Source organism: Cricetulus griseus, chromosome 4 (assembly GCF_003668045.3).
Source record: "Cricetulus griseus strain 17A/GY chromosome 4, alternate assembly CriGri-PICRH-1.0, whole genome shotgun sequence".
NCBI lineage: Eukaryota > Metazoa > Chordata > Mammalia > Rodentia > Cricetidae > Cricetulus > Cricetulus griseus.
This window is the reverse complement of record NC_048597.1, coordinates 127208364-127234685: the sequence shown is the minus strand read 5'-3', so window position 1 is coordinate 127234685 and position 26322 is coordinate 127208364. Positions and strand designations below refer to the sequence as shown.

Genomic DNA, 26322 nt, shown 5'->3' with positions numbered 1-26322 from the left:
TACTCCACAGAGAACACACCCCTGGCATCTGCAGCAGAATTCTCACAACCTCTACCTCAGTTGATATCTCCCAGGAATTTTCTTCCCCGAGCCCCTTGAATGAAGGCAGCTTTTTTCTTTTTTTAAATTTTTCCACATCTAATAAAGGCCAAAGAAACTCAGCATTTTTCTAGCTCATTTCTCATTTTCCTATAGTAATGTACTTTTCTATCTTCACATGTAAAAGACTTCTGAAGTAAATGGCCTTTTATACAACTTGTTGCAATCCCTTCTTGTTAACTAACCATGCCTCATACACAAAGGGCTTTTCCTGGTCACCTGGCCCTTTCCTATTTTTTTTCCATTCCAAAGCTGCTATCTGTGTGGCAATTTTATTGTCCATCAGGATATACTCCTCCTCATCTACATTCCCACTTCATCAATGTGAGCCTTATCGGTTCTAGAACAACTCTGCCTCTATTATCTTTAACCCCAGGAACTCAATTTCTCACCACACGGTTTTTATTTCCAGCAATCTTGCTTTCTTACTTGCTTTTCATATAGTCTTCAGCCCCATACAGACACCAGTCCCTCAACCCTTCCATTCTTCTAATCCACTGCTCTCCCTTGCCTGTCTCACTTCCCCTTTCTATCCAAACTGAACTCAAGAGCATTCATTTTCTACTTTGTTTTGGCAAACCCTCAATATCCTCTTGTAACCTGAAGCTATGTTAACCCCTAACTTTACATTTTCACCGGTTTACAGCTCTGTAGTGTAATCAGTTATATGACATTTTCACAGGCATCTTAAAGCTTAGCTGTCAGTGAAAGATATCATGACATTGACTTCATGTAAAACTCATCTAGAACTATGAGTAGTGTCAAAACACAATTCCAAGTCCCAAGTGATTTCTGAAAACCAAAACTATCTTTTCTCTACTTCTGTTCTACAAGCTGTTCTACCAGTTAGGGTTTCTATTGCTGTTATAAAACACCATGGCTAGAAGCAACTTGGGTTGGAAAAAGTTCATCTCATTTTACAATTTTCAGGTCACATTCTATCACTGAGGGAAATCAGGATAGGAATTCAAAGCAAGAAACTGGAGGCAGAAGCTGATGCAGAAGTCATGGAGGGGTGCTCCTCATGGCTTGCTCAACCTGCTTCCTTTACAACCCAGAGCCACTTGCCCAGGAATGGCACCACCCACAATGAGTTAGGACCTCTCATATTTATCATCACTCAAGAAGATGTGTCACAGGTTTGTGCACAAGCCAATCTGGTAGGGACATTTTCTCTTTACAATGATGCCAGCCTGTGTCAAGTGGATATAAACTAGCTGGAATACCAATCTCACCTCATCACTCTAAAGTCCTGTAGATCTACTTCCATATTATCTGGACATGTTACTGCAGTGAGATGCTCTTAGTCTTAATTCAACACCCCATCCTTAGACTACTGCAAATTATGTGTCTATTTTCTGTTCACACAACAGGACATAATATATTGGCAAAATGTAGAGAAACTAGTACTCAAACATTCCTGAGTGGAATGCAAAATGGTACAGTCACTTTTGATGGACAAATTGGAGTAAGTCTACATAATGGTTAGTGTAGGGGAAGCTGTAGCCACTCCTACTTAGGGACTGGCCTCAGGTGTGCCTGACCACGCTTGTGAGGGCGTGGTCAGAGTGACGTGGTGTGATTGCGTTTGCTCTTTCAGTTTCACTTTGGTACTTGCTGTACAGACTGCTACCACGCCGGCTGGCTAGGTCGCTCTGTAAGTAAGGCTTTTCCCTATTAAATACCCTTATATTTCTATCTGACTCCGTATTGGTAATTTCCCACTATAGGTTAGTTCTGTCAACTACCCACAACTTGAACAGAGAACTCAGTTGAGAAACTGCCTAGATCAGGCTAGCCTATGAACATGTCTATGTGGGTTTGTTTTAACTGCTAAATGATGGGGGTCCAGCCAGTCTTACTGTGCGAAGTACCATTCCTTAGGCTGGTTCCTGAACTCTGTAAAAGTGAAGAAGTTGTTGAGCCTACATAGTGGCAAATAGACAGCTTGGTTCATTCATTTCTCTCTGCTCTTAAGTGAAGACATGATGAGACTAGCTGCTCTTTAATTTTTGCCTTGACTTACTCTCAATAACAGACTATAACCTGGAATTGTAAGCCAAATAAACCTTTCCTCCCTAAGTTGCTTTTGGGCAGTGTGTATCACAGCAACAGAAATGAAACTAAGACACACTATGACCTCCAAAGATAGCCCTAAAAGAAATGAAAATATGGCCTCACAAGACACACAAACAGATACAAATGGTACATAAATGTTACAGCATCATTATTCACAATAGTAAAAAGGTAGAAATAAACCATGTCATTCTCTAGCTTAAATCATTTTATGAGGCCGTTGTACTGATTCAGCTTCTAATTTTAGGCATAAGGAAGCTGAAGCAGGATTACCACAGACCTGAGGCCAACCTGGGTTATACAGTAATCTCTTAGCCCCAAAATAGCAAATAACAGCAACAAAGTCTTACCACAAATTTCTCACTACATGAGCTAATTGACCCCAGACTTCTCCAACTTTCTGTGTGTATCCATCTCCCCTGTTCTCCCCAGTCCAACAAACAAGTCTTCCCTGTGATCCTTAAATAAGACAGACTTCCTCAGGCAGCATGGTTCCTTCAGGCACCATCTTCAATTTCAGCTCTCGCCTGAAATGTCACCAGTTGTAGGGTGTTTGTACACTGTGTGAAGGTATATTGTTGTGACTGGTGTAATAAAAAGCTGAAAGGCCAATAGCTAAGCAAGAGGTATACATGGGATTTCTGGGGAGAGAGGAAGAGGTGGAAGAATCTAGGCACATTGATGATGCCAGAAGACATGGAGAGGAAAGAGGAGGTGCAAGAGAGAAGAAAGGTAATGCCATGTGGTAGAATGTAGATTAATATAATTGGGTTAATTTAAGTTCTAAGAGCTTGTTGGGAATAAGCCTAAGCTATAGGCCAAGCTTTCATAATTAGTAAGAAGTCTCCATGCCATTATTTGGGAGCTGACTGACAGGATAGAAAAGGACTTGTTACATAATATGGTGCCCAACATGGGACCACATATAACCACATAAGGCCTAAGAAAGCTTCACAAAAAAAAAAAAAAAAAAAAAAAGTACAGCTTCCGGGTGACTGCAGTTTCTTAGGTAGGCTTAGTATGCAGATGTGTGGCTGTGCAGCAGAGCACCTGAGCAGCTGGCACTGGGTACAAACTCGTAGTTCAGGCACATACAACAAATTCCCAGAGCTGGGGCGGTAAACACAGCCCCCACAGGCAGAAAGCTAAGCTCGTGGGGGAACCCGAGAGAGAGATGCCGACAGCAGTTTAAGGTTTGGCTAATGCCATCACAAAACACTGTAGATGTGCAAAAGTCAGGCACAGATCAAGAAAACCTCTGGACAGGTATAGTGTGCTTAAAAATGTACTTGGATGTCAAAGAAAAGAGAATGGTCATAGAAAAAATAGTTTAAAAGTAACAAAGTCTTTAAAGAGAGAGTAAGGTAATATAAAAGGAAAACATATAAAAATGGGAAATACAGGGTGTCTGGATCATGTACGGCACTTTGTTAACTTTAATTTTTTGAATGCTAATGAACAGAGACCGACAGCTGCTGAGACACTCTGGATTTTGGAAGGAACTGCTAAATTAATCCAGCTTATATATTTTAGGGATGTCTTGACTTCAAAATGGAAGTTGGACAATGGTTGCATTGGGGAAGAGGTTGTGCTTTTATTTCCACAAAGATAATCGGGATCAGATTCGATGGGGGTGGGAGTGGGGTGGGTGACCTCCTGAGGATCTTGGCTAAAGACATAAAGGAAAAAGCCAAGAAAGACAAAGGTGATCCCTCTATTATGGGAACAGCTCTTAAGACTGGATGAGACATGCTAAATCTTGTTGGCTACAGAATCCTCATGACTTATTATTACATGCCGTTCTTTCATATGACATGGATGGAGGTTTGGTTATACAGTCCAAACAGACTTATAAAGCTAACAAATACCCTTTATCTGTTCAAAAATAGAACAAAAAATCATCTTTAGCTGACTTGTGCACACTGCACATTCCATACTGTGCTAACACAGATGTATAACCTTTAAAAGTTTTGTGTATTTTTAGAAAAAGATGAAGGACTAGACACTAATAAAGACAACTAGCCCAAGTGATCCAGCCCCTCAGAACGCCTCTGTTACAGTTTCCTCAAAATTCTGCACCAAGAACATCTTCAAAGCTGCTAGCTGAGATGGTCCAGCCTCACAGACTACAGCCAAAACTTCAGATAAGCTCTACAACTTTCCCATCACACAGACTAAACAAAGTTAAAAAAAAAAATACAGCTAGCTTTCTCAGGACTTGACCATTATCCCAACATTCTTAGGATCCCCTGAAGATGCCATCAGCCCCAGACAACAGGAAGCAGCTTAAAGAACATGAAGCCCACATTCCCAAGAGGTGGGATGGGTGGTTTCTGGTCATCCAGTGATTTATGGATGTTTTTCATTGTTTAGGGAGGTTGGTTACAAATTGTTACTGGTCATGGTAAGGGAGGAAACTAAGCAAGGGAGATTGGATGCAATGATCTTTCTAAAAAGAAAAAAGGAATATAGGAATGAAAGAATAAAGGGGTGAATTATTGAATCTACTTTTAACTAAAAAGCAACTATTAATCTCAAATATTTTACACTGGTATGGAATTGTATATACTGATACAAATTTAAGGTTGCTTTTGTCAGAACATACTCTATATATATTTCTACTCTTTTTAAAGATATTTTTGTATATTGATACAAATTTAAAGTTATTGTTATACTGTATATGTTTCTATTCTTGTTTAAGGTAATATGCCTACACAGCTCTTTTAAAAAGGCAATGTAAAGTCTTAGTCCTTGAAAGCTATTTAGGATAACAACAAAAGACAGGTTATTAGTTAGTTATCTATAACAATCAAACTTATAGTCATATTAGATATGCTTTCAAGGTCAGATATATTTTAAATAAATGGTCTTCAAACACTTCAAAGACCTACAGAATATGGCATTTAAAATGTTTTAATAACACAAGGCTTTTTATGATAGTGAAAAACATCTGCTCCTAGCAGCATCAATCTACTACATAATAGGATGATAGGCATTGAGGAAACTCCATATAGAGTTTGCCTTCAATATGGCAAAGTTAGCCATTTGGGTAAGAAACTGCCCTTGCCTGACTGCTGACAATATACTGTCCAAACTGGTCACAAAGGAAAAAGGCTGCTGAGCTTTGCCAAGATAACGCTGGGCTTTACAGTAAAGTTTGTCAGATATTGTAGGCCTGCAGGCTGAAGATGGATGCCCCAATGTTGCAGAGGAACCTTGGATGACTGTCCAGGCATCCAGATGTCTCTGTCATTTATACTGTTTTGGAAGCTGCTTGCTCTGCAGTTCCCGTTTACTCAGATAGTATTGTATATTTCTCCAGTCTCTGATGGAATTGAAGATGAGACAGTTATAGAGTTTTCCTTGTTACCAAATTCAGAAAAAAAAATTTACATAAGAGATGAAAAGTTTATAAGGGTGAGAAACATAATATCTTGTTTATCTAAGAAGATATTTTTAGTTCTAAAAAGATACTTCCAGGATGGTAATACATGTTACGGTTGAAAATGGTTTAGGCATAAAACTTTGGACTCACTAAGATAGTATAAATACAGCACTTTCTCCAAATTTGCCAAATATATATGGACTAAACATTGTGGATGTAATTCTTACTTGATAATTGTTCTTATTGTATATAGCTTTCCTGCTAGAGTTAAAACCTTTCTTTTTATTTAGATAAAAAGGAGGAAATATTGTGGGGTATTTGTACATTGTGTGAAAGTATATTGATTGCTATGACTGGTGTACTAAAAAGCTGAACAGCCAAATAGCTACACATGAGGTATAGAAGGGATTTCCAAGGAGAGAAAGGAAGATGAGGAAGAATCTAGGCACTTGGGAGACAAAGAGAGTAAACAGAGAGGCAATGCAACATGATAGAATGCAGATTAATATAAATGGGTTAATTTATGTTATAAGAGCTAGTTAGGTACAAGCCTAAGCTATAGGCTGAGCTGTCATAATAAGAAGTCTCTGTGTTATTATTTGGGAGCTGGCTGGTGGGACATCACTTCCTCCTCAGGAATGCTATTGGATGTGGGACCCACAGAGCAAGCTCACGGTACTTCATGTTTTCTTTCTTTCCACTTATCCTAATCTGCTCCTATATAGCTTGGCAAGTGTTTAATAATTGGCTACATATCATAAGATTGCAAATTTCAAGAAGGAAGGGAAATGTCAAGAAAGAAGAATGTTAGTTACCCCATTCTGTCCCTAGACTCTCACATGCAACTGGCATTGAGCAGATACTTGCAAAGTCCTTGTTGGATAAATACACAAGTGAAAGAATAAAGATCAAAAGAATGGATGATTCAAATCAAACTCTTTTAGAAGCAATGATGAGGATGCACAGATAAAATAAAACAGAAACTTGAGGAAACGTGGAGGGTGAAAGAAAAGGAAGGTTTGTGCTTTCTGGAGTCCTTTGTATGCACTCCCAGGCAAAGGTTCCTTAAGACACTAGAGCAAACACTTCCTTTAAGATGCTAGCCTGGCCAGGCATTGGTGGCGCACACCTTTAATCCCAGCACTCGGGAGGCAGAGGCAAGGGAATCTCTGTGAGTTTGAGGCCAGCCTGGTCTCCAGAGCGAGTGCCAGAATAGGCTCCAAAGCTACACAGAGAAACCCTGTCTAGAAAAAAAAAACAAAAAAACAAAAACCAAAAACAAAAAGATGCTAGACCGAAGAGAAGGACAAATAGCCAGGCAGTGGTGGTGTATCCTTTAATCCCAGAAATTGGGAGGCAGAGGCAAGAGGATTAGATCTCTGTGTGTCCGAGGTCAGCCTTATCTACAGAGCAAGTTCCTGGACAGCAGGGCTACACAGAAAAAGACAGAGAGAAGGACAAATAATCCTTAAACAATCTGTGGTACTACTCCGATCAGTAAGCTTCAAGGGAAGTAACTGAGAAGTTAGTAGCAAGCTCTTACTTGACAGCAATGTCTTTGGTCAACATACTCAAGTCCAGTCCCTCCAATGTCACTATGAAAAATCTTTTTCTATTAGACAGCAGTAGTGGCTCTTAACTTTTTGTTGTCAGCACCCTTTGAGAACAATCAGCAGCAGTGTTGACAACATGTAGGGTTAGCACACCTGGGGCTTGTGAGACTTATACCAGGTACCTAAGGCTCAGAGTCTCCGCCATGATAACAAACTGAATCATGTGTGTAGCTGGTGGATTCAGTCTAGGAATTTTTCAGATGGAGCTGATGTGTGCTGCCATATGTACCAGGAGGCAGAGGGGCTCAGAGCTTACTTTCTATGCATTTGTGCATGTGTTACTTATCCATTTACTTGATGCTGACTTATTCATGACTTCCCACTGTAAAGATGCACAGAGTTCAGTATTAGATGTGCTATTAAGGAACAGGCACCAGCGATGCAGATACTTATTTAACTATGCTCTAAGAGTAACTTTAAAAACAAGTGCTACAGGTGCACAGAGAAGGATGCATTAAATGTGACTGAGAAAGGTTTAAGCTGGAAAAATTCTGGAAGAATTTTGGTTTATCAGGAAGTTACTTAATAGACAACCAGAAAGGTCCATATTATGACACACAAGAGTCACAGAAAAAACAAGTGGTTAAACAGATAGGGAATGCAAAAAGAATATATATAAAATGCTGATGCCACTGAAGGTGGGGTTCTTGCAAAACTACTCAAATTGATCTGCTCACTAAATAAGCAGAAAGCTATTACTCCATGGAGAAAGCTGGATAGTGACTAAGTCTAATCCATTAAATTATACTGATCCAAGGAGTAGAGAAAGGATTTGGTATTTAGTAAATACAACTATATATCTACTGGTGTACAGACGAGAAATAAAAGTTAAAAATAATAATCAGAGATGGAAAATCAGTTTAGTACAAGCCAAAACAGTTTTAAAATAAGTACACAGCATTAGCTAATATTACAGAGTCGTCAAATAAAACAGAAAACCCAGTATCAATAAAAGATGTCCTATCGATTACTCTGCCACCACAGTCTGTTACTCGTTGAAAACACTAAGCTGACAGGACTGGAAACAGGTGCTGAGGGGTGGCTGGATTCAACTTCCTACCCCACCCTAGTGAATTCCTTTCATTCAAACCAACTCTTCCTTCCCATCTCAGATGATGAAATGTCCTCAGACACAAGGTCAGTTTTCCCTCCAATGCTCTTCAACCTGTCCTCTTCTAGTCTCCTTTACATGGAGGAAGCACGCACATGTATTACAGACTTGTAACGCTAGTCATTTAGTAGGAACTCAACATGAATACCTCAACCTGACTGTCAGTGACACCCTGTCACATGTCTTCTAGCCACGCTTCTTCTGTTGCCATTAAGATTTGCTGGTTCTGTCACATCTTCCTCTGGATTCTCCTCTAGTTCCTCCTTAACACAGATGAGTTTTCTGAAGTCACTTTCCACCTTTCTATCCCAAGTGCCACTTACACTTCTCTAGCCTGACTCCTCAGTCTGAGGCTGCCTGGCTACTGCCTACATCATGTAATAACACTACCTTGTACCGAACGAGTATTCCATCAAATACTGTTCTAAATATTTCCTTTAAAATCAGGTATATGCATCAGTTAGTCAACAATTCAGCCAGTACATGAGCGCCACAGAATGCATTTACAGACAGAGTAACAAATGAGTGGCTGAAATATACACACATCTGCCACAGAAGCTGGTCTCTTCTACCTGGCTTTCTCTGCTTCTGACAGAGATGAAACTGAAGGGGAATGAGCATCCTCCTGGGCTTGAACATGCTTCTTACACAAACTCTGTATTCACTATAGCTCTTCCTAAATGGCCTCTTCATCTATTATGCCTCCTAATGCCAGATTTTGCCCTAAGGACACAACTTCATAACACACACCCAACTCTCTCTCTCTCTCTCTCTCTCTCTCTCTCCTCTCTCTCTTCTCTCTTCTCTCTCCTCTCTCTCTCTCTCTCTCTCTCTCTCTCTCTCTCTCTCTCTCTCTGACTTCTCTACTTTCCTACACCTCTCCTCTGTGTCTGGGCCTAGGGAGTGGACTGACCTAAACCCACATCATGCAAACCATCCCTGTTGAGATCATAGCTAAACTCTCATTTCTCAAAGACGTTGCTCCAGGATCACCACGACTCTAATATTCTCAATTTCCTCCTTCCTCCCTTTGACAGATAGTGCTGATATGCAGCCCAGGCTGGCTTCCCCCTATTCGAACCCTCCTGTCTCAGACTCTGAGAACTAGACTGAACTATATCCAACAACACCTAGTCCTAATTCCAAAAACTCATAAAATCCAGCTCTCTGCTATTCCACACCTATAGCCACATAACCAAATGAACCCAAAGAAAACTTCTCAATCACAAAGCCTGGATTCAGCCTGAATCATGGCTTCTTACCTAGCCTAGGCCTTTTAAAGCCCTTGCAGTCCACCTTGTGTTACAGAGCAAGATTTCTCTCTTAACCCCACTTCATTAGGGCTTTTATTATACCAATAGAACTGCTCCTGTCCAGGACACTGATAACCCTCCTTAATAATTTCACTGGGCCTTTCAACACTGCCACCTCTACATGAGGGAACCCTGACTTCCAGGTCAACTCTAGACCTCCCTAGACTCAGATTTCAACAAATTACTTATTTAAGTGCCTCCACAGACCCCCAAAGCTAACTCTATGCTTGTTTCTGCTTCCTCCAACCAAAAACTTGAATTGTTTTTCACTTTTTTTTCTTTCAAGAAGAGGGTTTCTTTGTGTAGCTTTGGAGCCTGTCCTGGCACTCGCTCTGTAGACCAGGCTGTCCTCAAACTCATAGAGATCTGCCTGCCTCTGCCTCCCAAGTGCTGGGATTAAAGGCATGTGCCACCACCACCCAGACATTTTTCACTTTTTTCTCAAGAACGTCTTTGGCCTTCGAAACACATGCATTCTCTAATCACTGTGACACAGCTCTTCTGCTAGTGTATCATTTCCCTCCTGAAGGAGTTCCTAAAACACATGCCTTGCCTCTGCACTTCCATTCACTCTTAACACAGCAACCAACATCATCATTCATCTCTCCTCAACTTTCCTAAGCCTTCCCATGTCAATGCTAGGGTAAGTGAAGCCCTTAAAACAAACGACCTATGCATTGTCTCGCTATCTGCTGCTGTCCTGACCTCATCTCCTAGTTGCTCTATGGCTTCCCTGCAGGCACCGTTGGGTACCACTCCTGATGACTCTTTTCTTGCAAACATTCCTGGTTTTCCCTTTGGCCTTTTTTGAACTTCTGCTCACAGTCAGTTCATATTTAAAATGTATCATTAACAACCTTCTTTCCTTCCTTCCTTCCTTCCTTCCTTCCTTCCTTCCTTCCTTCCTTCCTTCCTTCCTTCCTACCTACAGCATCACGTGTGTCTTATGTGTTTATTTTCTGTGTCCCACATTCTTTTAAGTGTAAACCTTTAAGGATTCCACATCCTATCGATACTGATCATTATGGGATCCCCAGAATCCAGAACACACATTCCCAATGGGAGAATATGAGCCCCATGGGTGTGAATAAAATGGCCCACTGAGGTAGGGCCAAAAAAAAAAAAAAAAACCAACAACAAATTTTAAATGTTATTTTGGTTTCTGAGATAAAGTTTTATGTAGCCCAAGCTAGTCTTGAATCCCTGACTCTTCTATCTCCACTGCTCATGTACTGGCATTGCAAGCATATACTAACACAATCAGTGAAAATTTTATTATTTTAATTCCCAAACACAGTAGATAAAATCATACCCACTGTGTGAGCATGAGGAAGAGGGGATAGGACAGAGAAATGTGCCAAAACATTCCTTAGGAGGGTAATAATTTTCTTGAAAGATGATAAACACTAGCCTAGCTCTATGATAATAGCTGGCATATGATAGACACTCATAGGTTTAATTTTATTTAAACTTATTGGATAAATTAGTTAATACCTACTGAGTACTTAGCAATGCTAAGAGCTATTCATATACTTATAATGATGAATACAATAATACATCTAACAGCTTAGCACATTTCCTCACAAACAATACCATGCCAACTGTTATTTTACTTAACGGAGGCTAGAAAAGGACATCTAACCATTAGAAAACCTCAGTTGACCACAATGGAGTTCAGTACAGAAGTGGAAAGTTAAAATGGGTGAAAGTCTACCAATCTGATCCTTAAAGAAACGGAGTTAGGGATAGAGAGATGGCTCATCCGTTTGTGAAAGGCTAAGCCCACAACCGAAACACCAAGAACCAGAGTTGGCAGGATGTGGAAGGACAGGCCCCCTAAGGCTTAGGAAGCAAGGAAAGGTAGCAACTTCTAGCCTGCTAATAGAATTAATGAAATGCTGTCTCAAAATAAAGAAAAATCAAGGAAGAAAACAGAAGAGTTCCCATAATCAGTGTCAGCAGAGGGAGACTATAAGACTCAAGACTGACAGGAACTGAGAGCTACTGTTACAAACACTGAAATCATTTTGTTAAGCTAGGTTTAATAACTCTTCCACTCCTGAGAGCAAAAATAGTCCCCAACTCTCCTCTCCCAGTCTGTGCACATACACACAAATGTAAACATTTGAAAAATGCTAGCCTTGACCCTCAGCATTATTTGTTTTTTATTCCTGATTAGTGTGGGCCTTTTTGCCTGAGCCAGGAAGCAGAGTTATGAACTAAAATTAAAATCACAATCTTCTATTCCTATATATCTTTCAATAGGAACACACACATATACACATATACACATATAAATATACACACATAAAACACACATATAAACACAAACATACATAAATGCAAATACATATAAACAAATATATACACATAAACACAACATATGTATAAACACAAATACATACACAAATAGACACACATAAACACAACACACAAGCATACACACATACACATACTTATTAAACATATACTGACAAAGCTCAAAGCCCTAACTAGCAACTTCTAAGGCACTGTATAACATGTAAATATTAGTAAGATTCAAAACAACACAGAGTCAACTATGCTGTGCAACAGGAGTGATCACAACACTCCATGCCCCCGAGCATTAATGCCTCTCTTCAGAAAGTAAAGTTAGGTCAACACAGGAAGCATAAAGTAAAGTTAGGTCAACACAGGAAGCATAAGCAGCACAAATCTTAGAAACTGATGAAGCATTACAGCAAAACTGGTCAGAATATAACCAGCACTGTCCAAGATGTCCATTACACTTTACATTATTCAGGTGGACAGTTTTTCCTATGAGAACTACCCCTCACAACAGCATTACAATTTTACTGTACTGTATTAAAGAAGACCATTAACAACTCACAAACAGCTGGGGTGTAACTTAATGGTTGTGTACTGGCCTGGGAGAATGCATTTATCTAAATTCTCATCATTACTCTAAAAAATGGAAGTCAATCCAAGATTCTCTTCCCTTTCTAGCCCAAATTACACTCTTCCAAATTCCTACATAAAAAGAATAAAGCTGGTATTATTTGAATGCTTATTTCTCCATGAATCCCATATAGCTCTGAAAGAACAGAACGCACATATACAAAAAAGGAGGGCACAGAACAGCGAGAGCACTCAGTCTCCATCCCCAGCCATCCCTGCGCTCTGTCAGTGGCAGTGCTTCACGCACCACGAGAACCAGACAGAACCCTGTCATCTGACTCAGTCATTCTCATACAGCTACTCATCTACTGTGGTACCACAATGCCCTCTTCCTTTGCTGTCCTATTCAAAACTTCTACTACCACAAAGTGCAGCACTGATGTGAACAGTAACACAGGCCAGGTATCAGCAGACAGACAGGAATTACTCTGTCCTTTTCAAAACAGTATCAAAAGTTAAAGAACCTACTTTTCTGGGGTTTCTTTTGAAGTGACTAAAGATGCAAACTTGCAAATTAAGAAAATTCCTGCTAAGCAAATGAATGTTGGCACCTCTGAGTGCCCACAGAAGTACTGACACATTACCAGACCTAGAAGCATCCTTTGTTAATGCTGCTAAAGAAACAATAATGTCTGCAGACAGCAGGTTTCACACACCACCTCAAACATCCCCATACCTCAAGGCACCACCTCAGCTTTGTAGAAAAATGGAGTCTAAGGAATGGCAGGGTCAGCTAACTGCCCTCCTACTCTCCCTCTTCTCCATTTGAGGAAGCAGGAATTTCTTAAATCACTTTCCTTTTCTTTTTGCTACATAACCAACAAATGCTGTTGTGTATCATGTATTGTACAAAGTAGGTTAGACTGGCAGGCTAACCGAGGTGCTAGTTTGACACTCTCACACCTCATCATAGCCAAATGTGAGAAGGAAGGTTCACCAAGGAAAACATGAAACACAGACAGAGAACCCAGTGGCTGAAACATGAGCTTTCAGTCAAAGAATCTTGGTTTCACACCAGACAAATATATTTAATCAACTTAATCTAAGCTCATTCTTTATAAAATGTTGATACTATATAAAAGTATTGTTTAATATTGAACTAGTAGGAAGTGTTCACCAACAGCATTGTGGAAATACAAGAGCACCATATCAGAAGAGTAACAAATGAAATCATAAATAAGGAACCATTAAAAATAGAGAGGAAATCAACCAGTTGGACCTAAAAGCCTATCTTCACTGTAAAGTGTCTTCATGTACAATATAAAACTGACAAGTTTCTAAACTCAAAATCTTTCTGGCCAAAACTCAACCTTATAATAGAGTATAAATACTAGGGGAACTTTTAAAAAATACACACACACACACACACACACACACACACTCCATGCACAACTTTCAATCTATTCAATAACACTAATCCAATCTTCAAACACAAAGTCAAGTCTACCACCAGTATTTTTTAATGAAAGCAATGGCAAAGTACTGTCTCTGACATACTGGTCTGCTGGATTGTTAATAAAATCCTTGTCAGCACTCAACAATAATAAACAGAAACTAAAACCCAAGCACTAACAGATTCCAACATTCATGCCCCTAATTCCTCCTAACCCACTATTCCTAAAGTCAATAAAAACACTTCTTATAAAATCGAAAATTAGAGATACTAGAAATGTAACTAACATCACACATTCTTAACTCAAAACAGCACGGAAGTTAGAGTCATGTCACCTGTGTTTCACACTCCTCATAAACAAGTCTCAAGAGGGTTCAGGATAAGCCATGTTTCTTCCACTCCCAGGCTCAGCTGACCACAGCTGCTGCAGTAAGATCTAAACCACTTGCCTTGTTTAAACAGATTCTCTCACTACCAATTCAATTTTTGTTGAGTATCCCATGAAAAGAAGAGGTACTTTTTTGAGAGTGTTTTCTTGTTATTAATGCTGCTGCCCACGGATATTAAAGAATGTGTTCTGTATTGTGATTGGGAGAAAGATTTTCTAGGAATGCAAATTTTGCACTCAACACTCACACAATGGACTAGTGTCCTTCCTAAGCATTGTGTGTGCTTATGCTTGTTAGTCATTCTGTTGAAATTTTTACTTAAATAATAAAAGGCCTGCAGTGTGTTCTGCAACACAAAAAACTTACTGTCAGAATATCTGTCTCCAAAACAGAAAACAACTTCACCAGAACACAGTACTGTACATTTTTAATTCGTTTTCAAACACCGTGCAAGCTCTACCATGTTTATATTTTTGGTTGTGAGCCTAGCATTTAACGGCTAAGCCATCTCTCCAGCTTGCTCTACATGTTTAAATGTAACCAATCTGAAGGACAATAGAGGTGACACAAACCTTGTGTTATCACCGTGTCTGATGACAGAAATCAATCTTCATTCAGAGAACAAAGTGGACCTGAGCTCAGACAGCCTTGGCTGACACCGGCTGGCACTTTGGAAAATTCCAAGGAAGTAAGAACAGATCATCTAGAACACACGGTTACATTGGTATCATTTTATTTCCAGATCAATTCAGTGCATGTGACCTGTTAATTCCAACATAAATCTGAACAACCAATTTATACTGGTAACAGCCTGCAAGACTTGTTTTCCCCACAGTAACAGAACTGGCAAACACCAAAGCACTGTAATCAAAGTGACTGTCAACAGGAGGTGGGTGGGGCCAGCAACAAGGGCTGAGCACCAGCACTAGCACCAACACCGGGCCTGTCCCCACAGTCACAGAAGTCCTAAAATAACTCCTCCAATTCTATTTTATTATTTGTATTAAAGAGAGCACCTTAAGTTAGTACTTAAGTGGACTCACAAGCTGCCTACAGGAAAAGTTCCTTACACATGAGTTAACTGAGAGAAATATTTTAAACTGAATTTTTCAGATTGTAACTCAAGATACCTAAAGCCTGAACTGGTAGTCACCTTAGTCAGTAAAGCTTTGATCTGGGCAACACTCTGATCTCGGCAAGCACAGAACAACACATACCCACTAAGACTATTCTTACAGTTGTTTATTTTGTGTGAATGTTTTACCTGCATGTGTGTCTGTACACCATATGCATGCCTAGTGCCTGCAGAGGTCAGAAGGTTTTGGATCTCCTGGAACCAGAGTTACAATGGTTGTAAACTGCCATATAGGTGCTGACAACTGAACCTGAGTCCTCTGCAAGAGCAACAAGTGCTCTTACCTGAGCCATCTCACCAGCCCCCATCTGTGTCTTAATAAATGACTTTTGTATAATCTTCTCATGCTACTTGCATATGTGAATTCACTGTTAAATGAATGGGTGTCATGCCTTAAACTAAGCAGGTCCTTTCCCAGGACAAACGCTACTATTACTGCACAAATCACAGTCCTTCCAATTAACTTAACTTTCCACACAGACTTCAAAGTCTGGGTGACGATGAGGAAGTGGAATTGGGTTTTACTGCTCATTTCCTATCACTAAGCCAAAGCACTAAGAAAACACAACCCATTCTCCATCCTCTTCCTAGCCTGGACTAGTTGATACCTGAGTTACCATTCATGGATTCCTACACGACAATGGTGTGCATCCATACTTTTGAACACGGTTCCCTACATACTTACATTTCTGGTTGGTTGCCACAAATAACAGGCCATAGAGTCATTACTTCTAGCTTTTTTCATTTTCTCTTTATTTTTATGACAGGACTGAGGAATGTCTTTTTTATGTTTTTGAAGTAGTTTTAAATGAATACAGAGAAAGAGAAGGATTAGGTGAAATGAGATCTTTGTAGTTAGACTTTAATGGAACTGACTGGACAAGATGAGCCTATCATCAACTTTCCAACAGAAGAAATTTCCTTTAATCAGCAAAATGTACATCCCAAGAACTTTTTACCACTTCCACGCTATAATTTATATTGGGAGTAAAAAATCAACAGCACACTTATACGAAAATCCAAATTCCAGTTCCATCTTTTATTAGCAGGGACACTGGAAAATTCTGAGTCTGTATCTATCATGATAATAAGGGCTCTCCTGAGAAACCATAAAATACAAATTGCATGCTTATTAGCTTCTGTGATTACACTGAATAGATGAGTGAATATTCATTTATTTATTTGCTAATCATTTTCTTTCATGAAGATTTGCTGGAAGAAGTCTTCCAATATAGTACTGTTGAGTATTTGAAGTAGTGAAGGTGACAACCTGAACTTATCAGTAAGATTCTGCTTCAGTGTCTTCTGTTGCTGTCAGAAGAGGCCTGACAAAAGCGACTTGAAGAAGTCACAGCTCAGGGACATGTCCATCAAGGCTGCACAGTCCCAGCAATAGGCTGGTTACTCACATCCAGAGTCAAGAAGCAGAGATGAATGCACTAGAGCGCAGCTCACTTTCTCCATTTTGTAGACAAGGCTCCCCTGCTCAGACAATGGTCCCAACCTCTATTTAAATGGGTCTTCCCACATGGAATAACAAAATCAAGATAACTCCCCACAGGCATGTCAGGTACCCATTTCTCAGGGGATTTTAGATCTTACCAAGTGACATTAACCATCACAGACTCTTACACAATGAAAGAGAAATTTAGGTACTTGTGTAAAGATTACTTTAATAACACATACTTAAATACTTAACAAAATCTGAGCACAAGAAGTAAGAAACAGGTTCAACTGATCAATGTATACATTTTTCATTCTGATTTTAAACTAAATCAATGGCAAACATCTATAATTAACAAGGCAACTCCATAGGTAGCAGTTACATTAAAACTATGACATTCTAGTTTTTCAAACATTTCCCAGGTTATCCTAGAAATATAGTGTCATTCTGAAGTATCTTTCTGCATGTATGAAATTACTTAAGTAAATGTCTTTGGAAGGGAATTAACATTACATAATAAAGTCCCATTTTTCTTTCTTTTTCCTTTATGATGCTGGGGACTGAACCTGGGAATGCCTAACATTGGTTTTACCAATGAGCTATACTCCCAGACTAAGTTCCCTTTGAGAGATGATCTATTTGCAAATTTGAGCCTATAGTTTACAAAACCAATGATAATGAATTGGGATCTATGAAGCCAATGATAATATGTGTGCAGAGGTGAACAACAACTTACAAGAAGCACTTTGAGCAACTTCAAGCTTCAGCTTGGTTCCCACATCACAAAAGCAAATTATTAACATCTGAAAAGCATCCTTTAAGACATATATCAAAACACTCAGAAACTGAGTAGTAACATTATATAATCCAACTTTTTCATGTTTCCAACATAACAGGGTATTTTTTTTTAACTGGGTAAACTTCATCTATGAATACAAGGTACAACTCAAGAACTATAAGACACGATATAAAATATGTAAAGTAATAAAATTAAGTCAAAACATATGGTTCAAAATATTCCTTAGAGTTTTCAATAAATACCAAAGTATTACAAATATACTGTTACAAAATATTACAAATATGAGTTAATATCAATGGCTGTATCTGTGGCTCCATAAACAGTTAACTCAACAACTCCTAACACTGTGCTTCACAGAGCCCAAGGGGAGAAAAACAATGAACAGAGCTGCTCACAACACAGCTAGCCCATACTTCCCACTTACAGACTCTACGAAAAGAAGTCAGATCGTCAGAAGCATAGAACCTCAATCCAGACAAGACTATGAAAGTCTGACCTACAAAAAAAGTGCTCTTTCTCCACCCAAACTATTACCCAATGATTATTTCAAAGTCACAATCAGCCATACATCTGGCTAAAGACTCAGAAACTGTGATCTTCAGGCTTCTAGGTTTTTCCAGGTACAATGGTGGACTGGTTATGATACTAGTATGTGAGATGGAGGAAGGGCTTATAAACACTAAGCATAGCAAGGCTGTCTAGCCAAACAAAACATACAACATGACCTGTGAAGGCTTCAAAGAAAAAACACTTAACTTTTCCCAGCCTCCAAAAATTAACTGTGTCTTTGGATAAATAAACTTCCCAATGCCTTTCCCTCATCTTCAAACTCTTGGAGTTGGACTAGGACTCCAAAAAGCATCTGAACTGATGGTTCTCAGACTTCATTCAGTACAGATTCTTGGATCTGTTCCCTGTGTTTCAGAATGGCTAGAAACTGCAAACCACATGTTCACCAAACACCACCTGAACTAGAATGTGCAGGTCTCCAGAGCATCTGAAAAGCACTGAGTGGTCCTGATGTACCTAACAGTAATATAGCTGTCATAGCACCAAGCTATCAAGAATTAAGGAAACTAATTGGTAGAGAGCTTGCCTGGCATTTAAAAAGCCCACAGTTTGGTCTGAAGAATTTCCAAACTCAAGTGCAACAATCTTCTGTAGTCCTCGTACTCGAGTGGTAGAAAGAAGCAAGAGGATCAGAAGTCATGTCCACACTAAGCTGCAAAGTGAGTTTGAAGCCAGGCTGGGCTACATTAAGCCCTGTCTCAGGAGGGGAAAAATGTAGGATCTAGCCCATATCATAAACAGACATAGTGAATACTCAACAGATCAGAGAGAAATGAAGGGATGAAAGGAGAAGGTGGGAAGGGAGGAAACAGCTTACTCTTTATGACTAAGACACACAAAATGGTTATCTATGTATCTGTATGTATGTATCTGCTGCCAGAAAACAAACTCTCCACATAAATATAATTTGTTCCCTATTCATCCTGTTCTCACATCAAACTTCAAAGTCCTAGAGAAGAAAAGGGAGGAAGTACACAGAGGCACCCGCATACCCCAATGGAAAATTACTGGGTGACTAAAACTTAATGACTGCTTTCCCCAGACAAAAGGATGTTCTGGACTGGAACATGGCACTAACGTTTGAAGTTACTGATTACTCATATGAACAAATTTCATTTGGGGTAATATAGGATTCCAAAGGTTATTATTGGCAATATTAATTTCTGTCCAATTTTTGTAGTTTCCCATTCACTTACATTATAATTTTTGAGATCTTTTATCTTCACTTCTGATGATCTTCAAATGTCAATGGCTCTTAACACATTAACTGTAAACAAACACAAAGGAACTTAGGGGTTCAGACACTGAATGAGCCCTAGAGTTAAGTATTCTAAATGACTGTGCAAAGTCGGAGGGGCAGGGAAGGAAGGGAAAAAGCTTTACTTGCATAATTCATGTGACCTCCAAATGTAAAACTGTCCTTGCAAATGAAAACTACACAATCACCAGGCATCTTGCTTTCTGTGTGAAAAAAGGAATATTCAAAGCTAAAAAAAAAACTCAATTCACTAACATGCAAGAAAATACCTCTGCAACCAGTGTCAATCTGTGCAGGAATTGTCCTCTAACTGCAAAGCTGTCTGAACCACAGGTACCTAATCTTCAGGCACAGTCACTTCCATCACACAGACCTGGACTCCACGGCCAACCCACTCTAACCTTCAGTTCTCTTCTCTGTAAAATGGAAAATGTATACTGTCTAGCTTACACAGACTTATCTGAGAAAAACACATAAGTAACTTAGTGCCACAGTCCACACACAGTAAGCCTAAAACAAACATTCAGGGCTATTATCTACATTATGCTGTTTACTAACTCTATTAATTTGTTACTGTAACAACTATCATGTGAAAAGCAAAACTTACCCTGAATGTTTCTATTTTTATTACCCCCTTTAATATAATGAAAGAATATTTTTAGTATTAATAAAATAAGATTTATTAACTTTGTTTTTTACCTTTACAGGCAGGCATCTTTGCTTAGGTCAAGAAAGTTATAGCTCAATGACTGACCTATTAATTATTGTCCTTTTTACAAAGGCACAAACTCAAGGTGAGACAGAACCACTCATTTGCTGCCATCAGGAACAGGAATTCTGCAGTGTCACAGACTATGTGAGAAGAACAGCAAGCATTTATGGAACTCATGGAAAATGTCTCATTGGTTAGCATAACCGTGGTGGGTATGTCACGGAGAGGCAGAGCCCTAAGGATTAGTTTCCTCGGGACCTTATACTATTACTGAGCATAGCTCAAAGAGTTCAAGGATATTCACAGTAGCAATAGTCTGTGAAAGAAAGTGGTTCCTACCATGGATCCTATGTACCAAGCAAGGAAGAGCTGTGCAGCTTGTTCTTTTAGTGGTCTCCAAGTATGTTACAGTGGGAAAGATAAGCAGTTAGCTGTGTTACAGAGCTGCAGGAAAGAGGACTGAAATGATGACTGTCCACTCAGAGGACATCTTCCACAGTCCCCTGTACTCTGAGTATCTGAAACCTCCTGACATCATCACTTTGTAGAGTCCCATTTTTAACCTGACTTCCTGTAGAAATCAGCCTTATAAAATCATTCCAGGTCCTTTATTAGCATCTCTTTAGGAGATTCAGCCATTTATGGCATAAAGATAATAAGACATATTCCAAGACATTTTCCCTAAAATGGAAAACATTCCACACTAGAATAGGAGAATTTCCACTCTTCAAAACCCAGAATCACATGCAATCTTAGGCCCTCGTGGTTTTTAATACAATAGCATTAATTTGGAATCTTTCCAAAATAAACTTCCTGCCTTCTGGACCTGTGTACCCTCCAGAGTTATTTCCTTCCCTTGGGTGCAATGCTGGTTGCACTGGTTTGTTTATTTATGCTCTCACATAATTTCTCCATTATAACATTTTTATAAATGTATCTTAGTGTGATGCATTACATTAGGATCCCTATTTTTAGGAAAAGTCCTAGAGTCTACAGTTTTGACTTGTGTTATTCACAACTGAAAATAATAAATATTCAGAAAATGTCCTTTAAAGATGAGATTTAGTAACAATAACAACAACAAAAAAGTACACAGGATACAATCTCTGCTTCAGGATTAACTGTCATATTTTGAATAGTAATCGGGCTTTTAAAACTCTTGATAATAAGTACTGGTTAGTTCACAATACTATTGGGCCTTACATAGAAATTAAAAGTTCTTTTAGGGTTTAGGAATAATGAATTCCAAAATAATTTTTAGATTACCACTGATTGTAAGTGCCTGACTCAGTGCCGGTAATAACAATGTCAAGGGAGACAATCAACCAGATAGTCACTCTGTCCTGAAGTTGTAACTTCTAACACTAGTTCTGGACAGAGGCCTCAGAAAACGCACGATGAGTCATGATGTGAATGGATAAGAATGTGATTGTATACAAATCCATCACCACTGAAAAAACCTGGAAGCACATTTCCTACCAATATATCACTTTCAAATGTCCTTAAAGTTAAAACTACAGATGAGATTTTGAAACAAAATATGCTTTAGGCATCCTGGAAACTCTTAAAACTATAATTAAAATTCACAGAAATGGTAACCCAGGATTCACTATTTTCAAATGATGATAATGTTAAGAAAGACATGCAATTTAAAAAATGCAATTACGTTGAAGGGTAGGAGAGAGAGTGCACAACTGTAATCACAAAACTCACGAGACTAAGGCAGAAAATTTTTTAGCTCAAAGCGAGACTGGGCTACACAGTGAGTCTTTCTCAAAACAAAAAGCAATCAGCTGTGAATGATCTTCAGCATGTGTAAATCTTCTTATTTTGTTAATGAAGTTAAGCATAAATATGGGACATGGAACATGCATGCTAAATTATTTGTCAACTAGAAAACTGATAAAACCAAAATAACCAGAGACAAGCAAGTATTACCCAGAGTAACTACAGCACAAGAATATATGATGATGAAAAAAAGATACATTAAAATGACTAACATGGAAAATTAGAGAAGAGGGAGTCAAAGTAATCAAGATTAGAAGATGACAAACAAGGTGAGGAGGACATAACAAAAGGACCACACATAGAAAAGAGAATGCTGCCAATAAAGACCACACAGGGTGCCTTGTGGCTCACATACAAGAAAGCTGAGGATGAACATGAGTTTGCAACTGTTCAGGTCAATCACAACAGGAAAGTCTTTTGTTGAATGAGGACAGCAAGGAAGACCAGCGGTGAAACATGCACCATTCCTTTGTTCCAATGTTCAGAGCACCTACTAGACGCAGCGTCTTACCATCTGACTACACACTGTAAAAAAGCAGACATCAAAGAAACCTACTCAGACAGTGCAATCTATAGTACACAGCCCAGAAGATGGAAACCAGATGTAGGTGGTAAAATAGTACGGTACATTGCTGAAGGTCAGGTCTATCCGAGTCTTCATAACTGGCCTATAGTAGAGCATTTATATTTATATTCTGTAGAGTCCTACTTACACCAAGAATGAGAGCAAGACCAACAAAACTAAAATTATGTTAAAGTCTGTCCCAACATCCTAGGGATGGGGAGCTATATGTGTGCAGAGTATGCAAGAGCTGCCTAAAGAAGGCAATAAAAAGCAAGATTTATCACACATACTGCTTACTACCATTGATTAGAAACTATCTGAATAAAGAAAAAAGAGGTCTTTTAAAGCCAAAAGTATCAGATCTATGTTGACCCAGAAGGCAAAGTTAAACCAGCACAACCTAAAAGGACTCACACGCTCCATCAAGACAACATACTTTCAGTAGGGAACTACAGACTTCCTTTCAAGCAACTTCAACTGAATATAATCCCAGCACTCAGGAGATAGAGAGAGACAGATCTCTGTGAATTCGAGGCCATCCTGGCCTACAGAGAGGGTTCCAGGACAGGCTCCAAAGCTACAGAGAAACCTTGTTTCAGAAAAAAAAAATTATTAAAATAAAAACAATGGCCCCTGTAACTAGATACAGAGTTCATTTTCATATTTATATTCTTCCCAGAAAGAACACTATCAATTAACTATTCAAACAATATTCAACTAAATTCATCTCATAATAGAAGTATTTGAGACCATCAGAGATGAGAGTTTTATCGACTTCAGTTATAAATTTGAAGTTTTTTGCTAAGCTGAGGAAATAGTTACTATTTTCCAACAAATAGAAGGTAATGATTTTTGTATAGTTTTCCTTGTAGCTAAACTCAATAGAAATTTAAGTCAGAGCTGATGAGTGAGATGGCTCAGCAGTTGAGAGCACTTCCTGCTCTTGCAGAAAACCAGGGTTCAGTTCCCAGCACCTACAGGAGGGTTACATCTGCCCTGTCCCTCCAGTTTAAGGAAACCTGATACCCCTTATGACTTCCTGGGCTCCTGCATGGATGTGGTACACAAAAACTCATGCAAGCACACACATAAAAAAAAATTTAAATAGTACTCAATGTTATCAGTCTACTGGGTGAAAGAAATTGTGTGATACATTAGGCAGTGTTAAAGATTATTTTGTGGAGTATACGAAAGCAAAGTTATAAGATAATTTATTCAAGTTCTTAATAAAAACAAAAAAATAAAGTACAACTTTAGAGTGACAGGTCAGAAAAAGCTGAGCTACCACACAGTCAAACATCCATACTTGGCTTGTAGTACTTTGTACTCCGTAGACTAACAAAACAAAACTTGAAAATACACTAATAGAAATAGCATAGTCTACCCTGCCTGTACATGATAATCACCTGTGACTGTTGGCCTACATTAAACTTAAAATGAAGCTAACAAGTTTCTAGAATGAGGCTACTACCTACAGTTAATTAAAGAATGTCCCAAACAGACACCACATATAATGTGCACTATGTTGGCAATGTCACTCATGTTTGAACTAAGAAACTGGCTGTGTGAGACTCTGCGTCCCCGCCCCACTTTAAACCGAAGCAGTCTTGTCTCTCTGAACGTCCCCACAGGCCACCTGTCTGGTCATGTGCTGGCCCCCAAACCCTGTGACAGGGAGGGCAGAAGAGTGAAAACGTCAAGCCCTCGACAACAGAACTCCTGTTGAAGTAAAAACCACCACGAGCGGGAATGAAGCAGGAATAAGAAGGGCATCGGCCACCAAGAAACTGCATTTTCAGCTCTCACGCCGAGGACCCAGCGAAGCTTCTTGGCATGGCTCTGCCGGGCTCTCCATGCTCGCACTGGCTGCCCGGGGCTGCTTCTCTCTCCGAGGCCTCTCCATGCCCCCCCAGCTCTGCCCTCCCGCTCCCTCTCCCGCCGCCCCCGCCTCTCCTGCGGCATGCCCCGGCCTCTGCACCCTCTCCCGCCGCCCCGGCCTCTCCATCCTCCCGCTCGCCCCGGCCTCCGTCCCCACACGCTGCGGCCTCACCTGGACAGCGAGTCCTCACTGGGCGGCCGTGCCGCCGCGGGCTGCGCGCCGAGACTCTCGCAGCTCGAGCTCTTCTCCATGGCGCGAGGACGGGAGGTCGCTGAGCCCTCTGCGGCCGCCGGCGAGAGAGGCAGAGGGAGGAGCGCGCGGAGCCGCAGCCGCCGTCAGTGCCGCGCCAGCCTGAGTGCGAGACCGGAAGCGGCCATGTTCACCCAGCCTGCACCGCGCGCGGGGGCTGTTGGGAGCCGGGACCCCCGGGCCCTGAAACGCCGGGCCTTGCGCGTGCGCCCTGGCCGCCCGGCGTGAGTCTTGCGTGAAGAGGGGGAGCCGGCGAGCGGGGTGGAGGCTTTGAGCTAAGAGGGAAATTTCCTGAAGGAAGGCAACGCCCGTTTGTGTCAGAGAGCAGACCCGGGGATGGGAAGGCTTGGGAGCGGTGGAGTCGAGGAACGAGGGCAGCCTATGGCATGAGGTGGGGAGGGAGGAGGGAGAAACCTGGGGAGATGGAGGGACAGAAGTGTTGAAGGGTGAGGTTGGAGTAGCAAAAGGTGCAGCGTACCCGAGGTAAGAATCCGTTGTGTAAAGGCAGCAGTGAAGCCTGGCAGGCTCAGATGCCACTGCCTTCACCTACCTCGCATTTACGTCAGCTTCCTTCTGTGCAAGTGTATTATTGGCCTCACCGAATAGGGGTTGGCATAATGTAAAATGCCTAAAACAGTGCTTAAGAAGACGCACTCAGCAGTAGCCAATGGGTGCGTGTATATAAACAATCTTACAACTTTAATACATGGTAGCTGTTAGGAAAGAAAACTAAAGGATCACAGACCATTAACATAATGGTTGGTAAGAGAAAGGTAATAACAGCTACCCCTAGTGGGGGACGGGAGGGAAAACGCTGAAAATCATGTTTATATTTCAGCTCTGACCATTATACAAAGGAGAACGAGAGTGGAGTTGAAGTTTTCAGGCCTCCTGTGAGAGTATGTATGGTTAGCGTGGCTTGGCGTGTGTCTATAGCTTCTAAGTACTGAGACACCAACCCATAAAGTGTAGGAAGAGGAGTGAAGAGACCGTGAGGGAGAAACCGGTAAATTCACCAAAAGAATTAGAACACTGCTGGAGCTGTGTTTAAAATAGAGGACACACTTACCTCTCCATACCCTGTGCTCCTTCAGATTCCCTTGAAAAGCAGGAAGGGAGTGTGGAGATGGAATGTGATAAGGGAACAGGAACTGGGTAAAGGGAAATGTTAATGCCACTGACTTTCTGTTCCTCGGGACACAACAAGGATAGTATTAGAGGAATGTTTCTAACTGTGACTCTGCCTCAGTCACCTCATACATATGGAAGGTAAAATTAATGCAAAAATTACTTCTGTAAATAAAAGAATCTTTTAAATATTCTTTGCTAAGATAAATATAATTGTGCTGATGCAAGTTAGATTTACTTTAATACAATTACTTGATTTCTTTTAATGAAAACCTTAATTTATGGAACCAAGGAAATAATTTGTGTGCTAGCTTTTCTTTACTGTAACATTTATGAAAGATGGATTCCAGTCCATGGTCACTAGACTCCATGTTTTGAGCCTGTGATAAAAGAGAACATCCTAGCAAGGAACATATGGTAGAAAAATCTTTCGTCTCCAGGTGACCAGAAAGAAGGTAAGGAGGAATGGAGGGAGATAA

General features: G+C 40.1%; 1 protein-coding gene across 6 annotated transcripts in view; it reads right to left on the bottom strand.

Annotated features, from left to right (window-relative positions):
* The window catches only part of Mtmr2 (myotubularin related protein 2), a 56884-nt gene extending 31987 nt beyond the window's left edge, over window positions 1-24897 (bottom strand). For 2 of the 6 annotated variants that reach the window (XM_027415138.2, XM_027415135.2), the window contains exons 1-2: window positions 24638-24891; window positions 19461-19531 (exon numbers count right to left, since the gene is read on the bottom strand). Coding sequence is in view for 2 of the 6 variants with exons in the window: in XM_027415133.2 (XP_027270934.1) it covers window positions 24638-24717 (80 nt within the window). In the remaining 4 variants the exon portion in view is untranslated. Of the gene's footprint in view, window positions 1-14888; window positions 14908-19460; window positions 19532-24637 lie in introns of those variants that run through there. The other 4 variants (XM_027415137.2, XM_027415133.2, XM_027415134.2 and 1 more) reach the window with 4 other exon arrangements.
* Between the last annotated feature and the right edge of the window lie 1425 nt (window positions 24898-26322).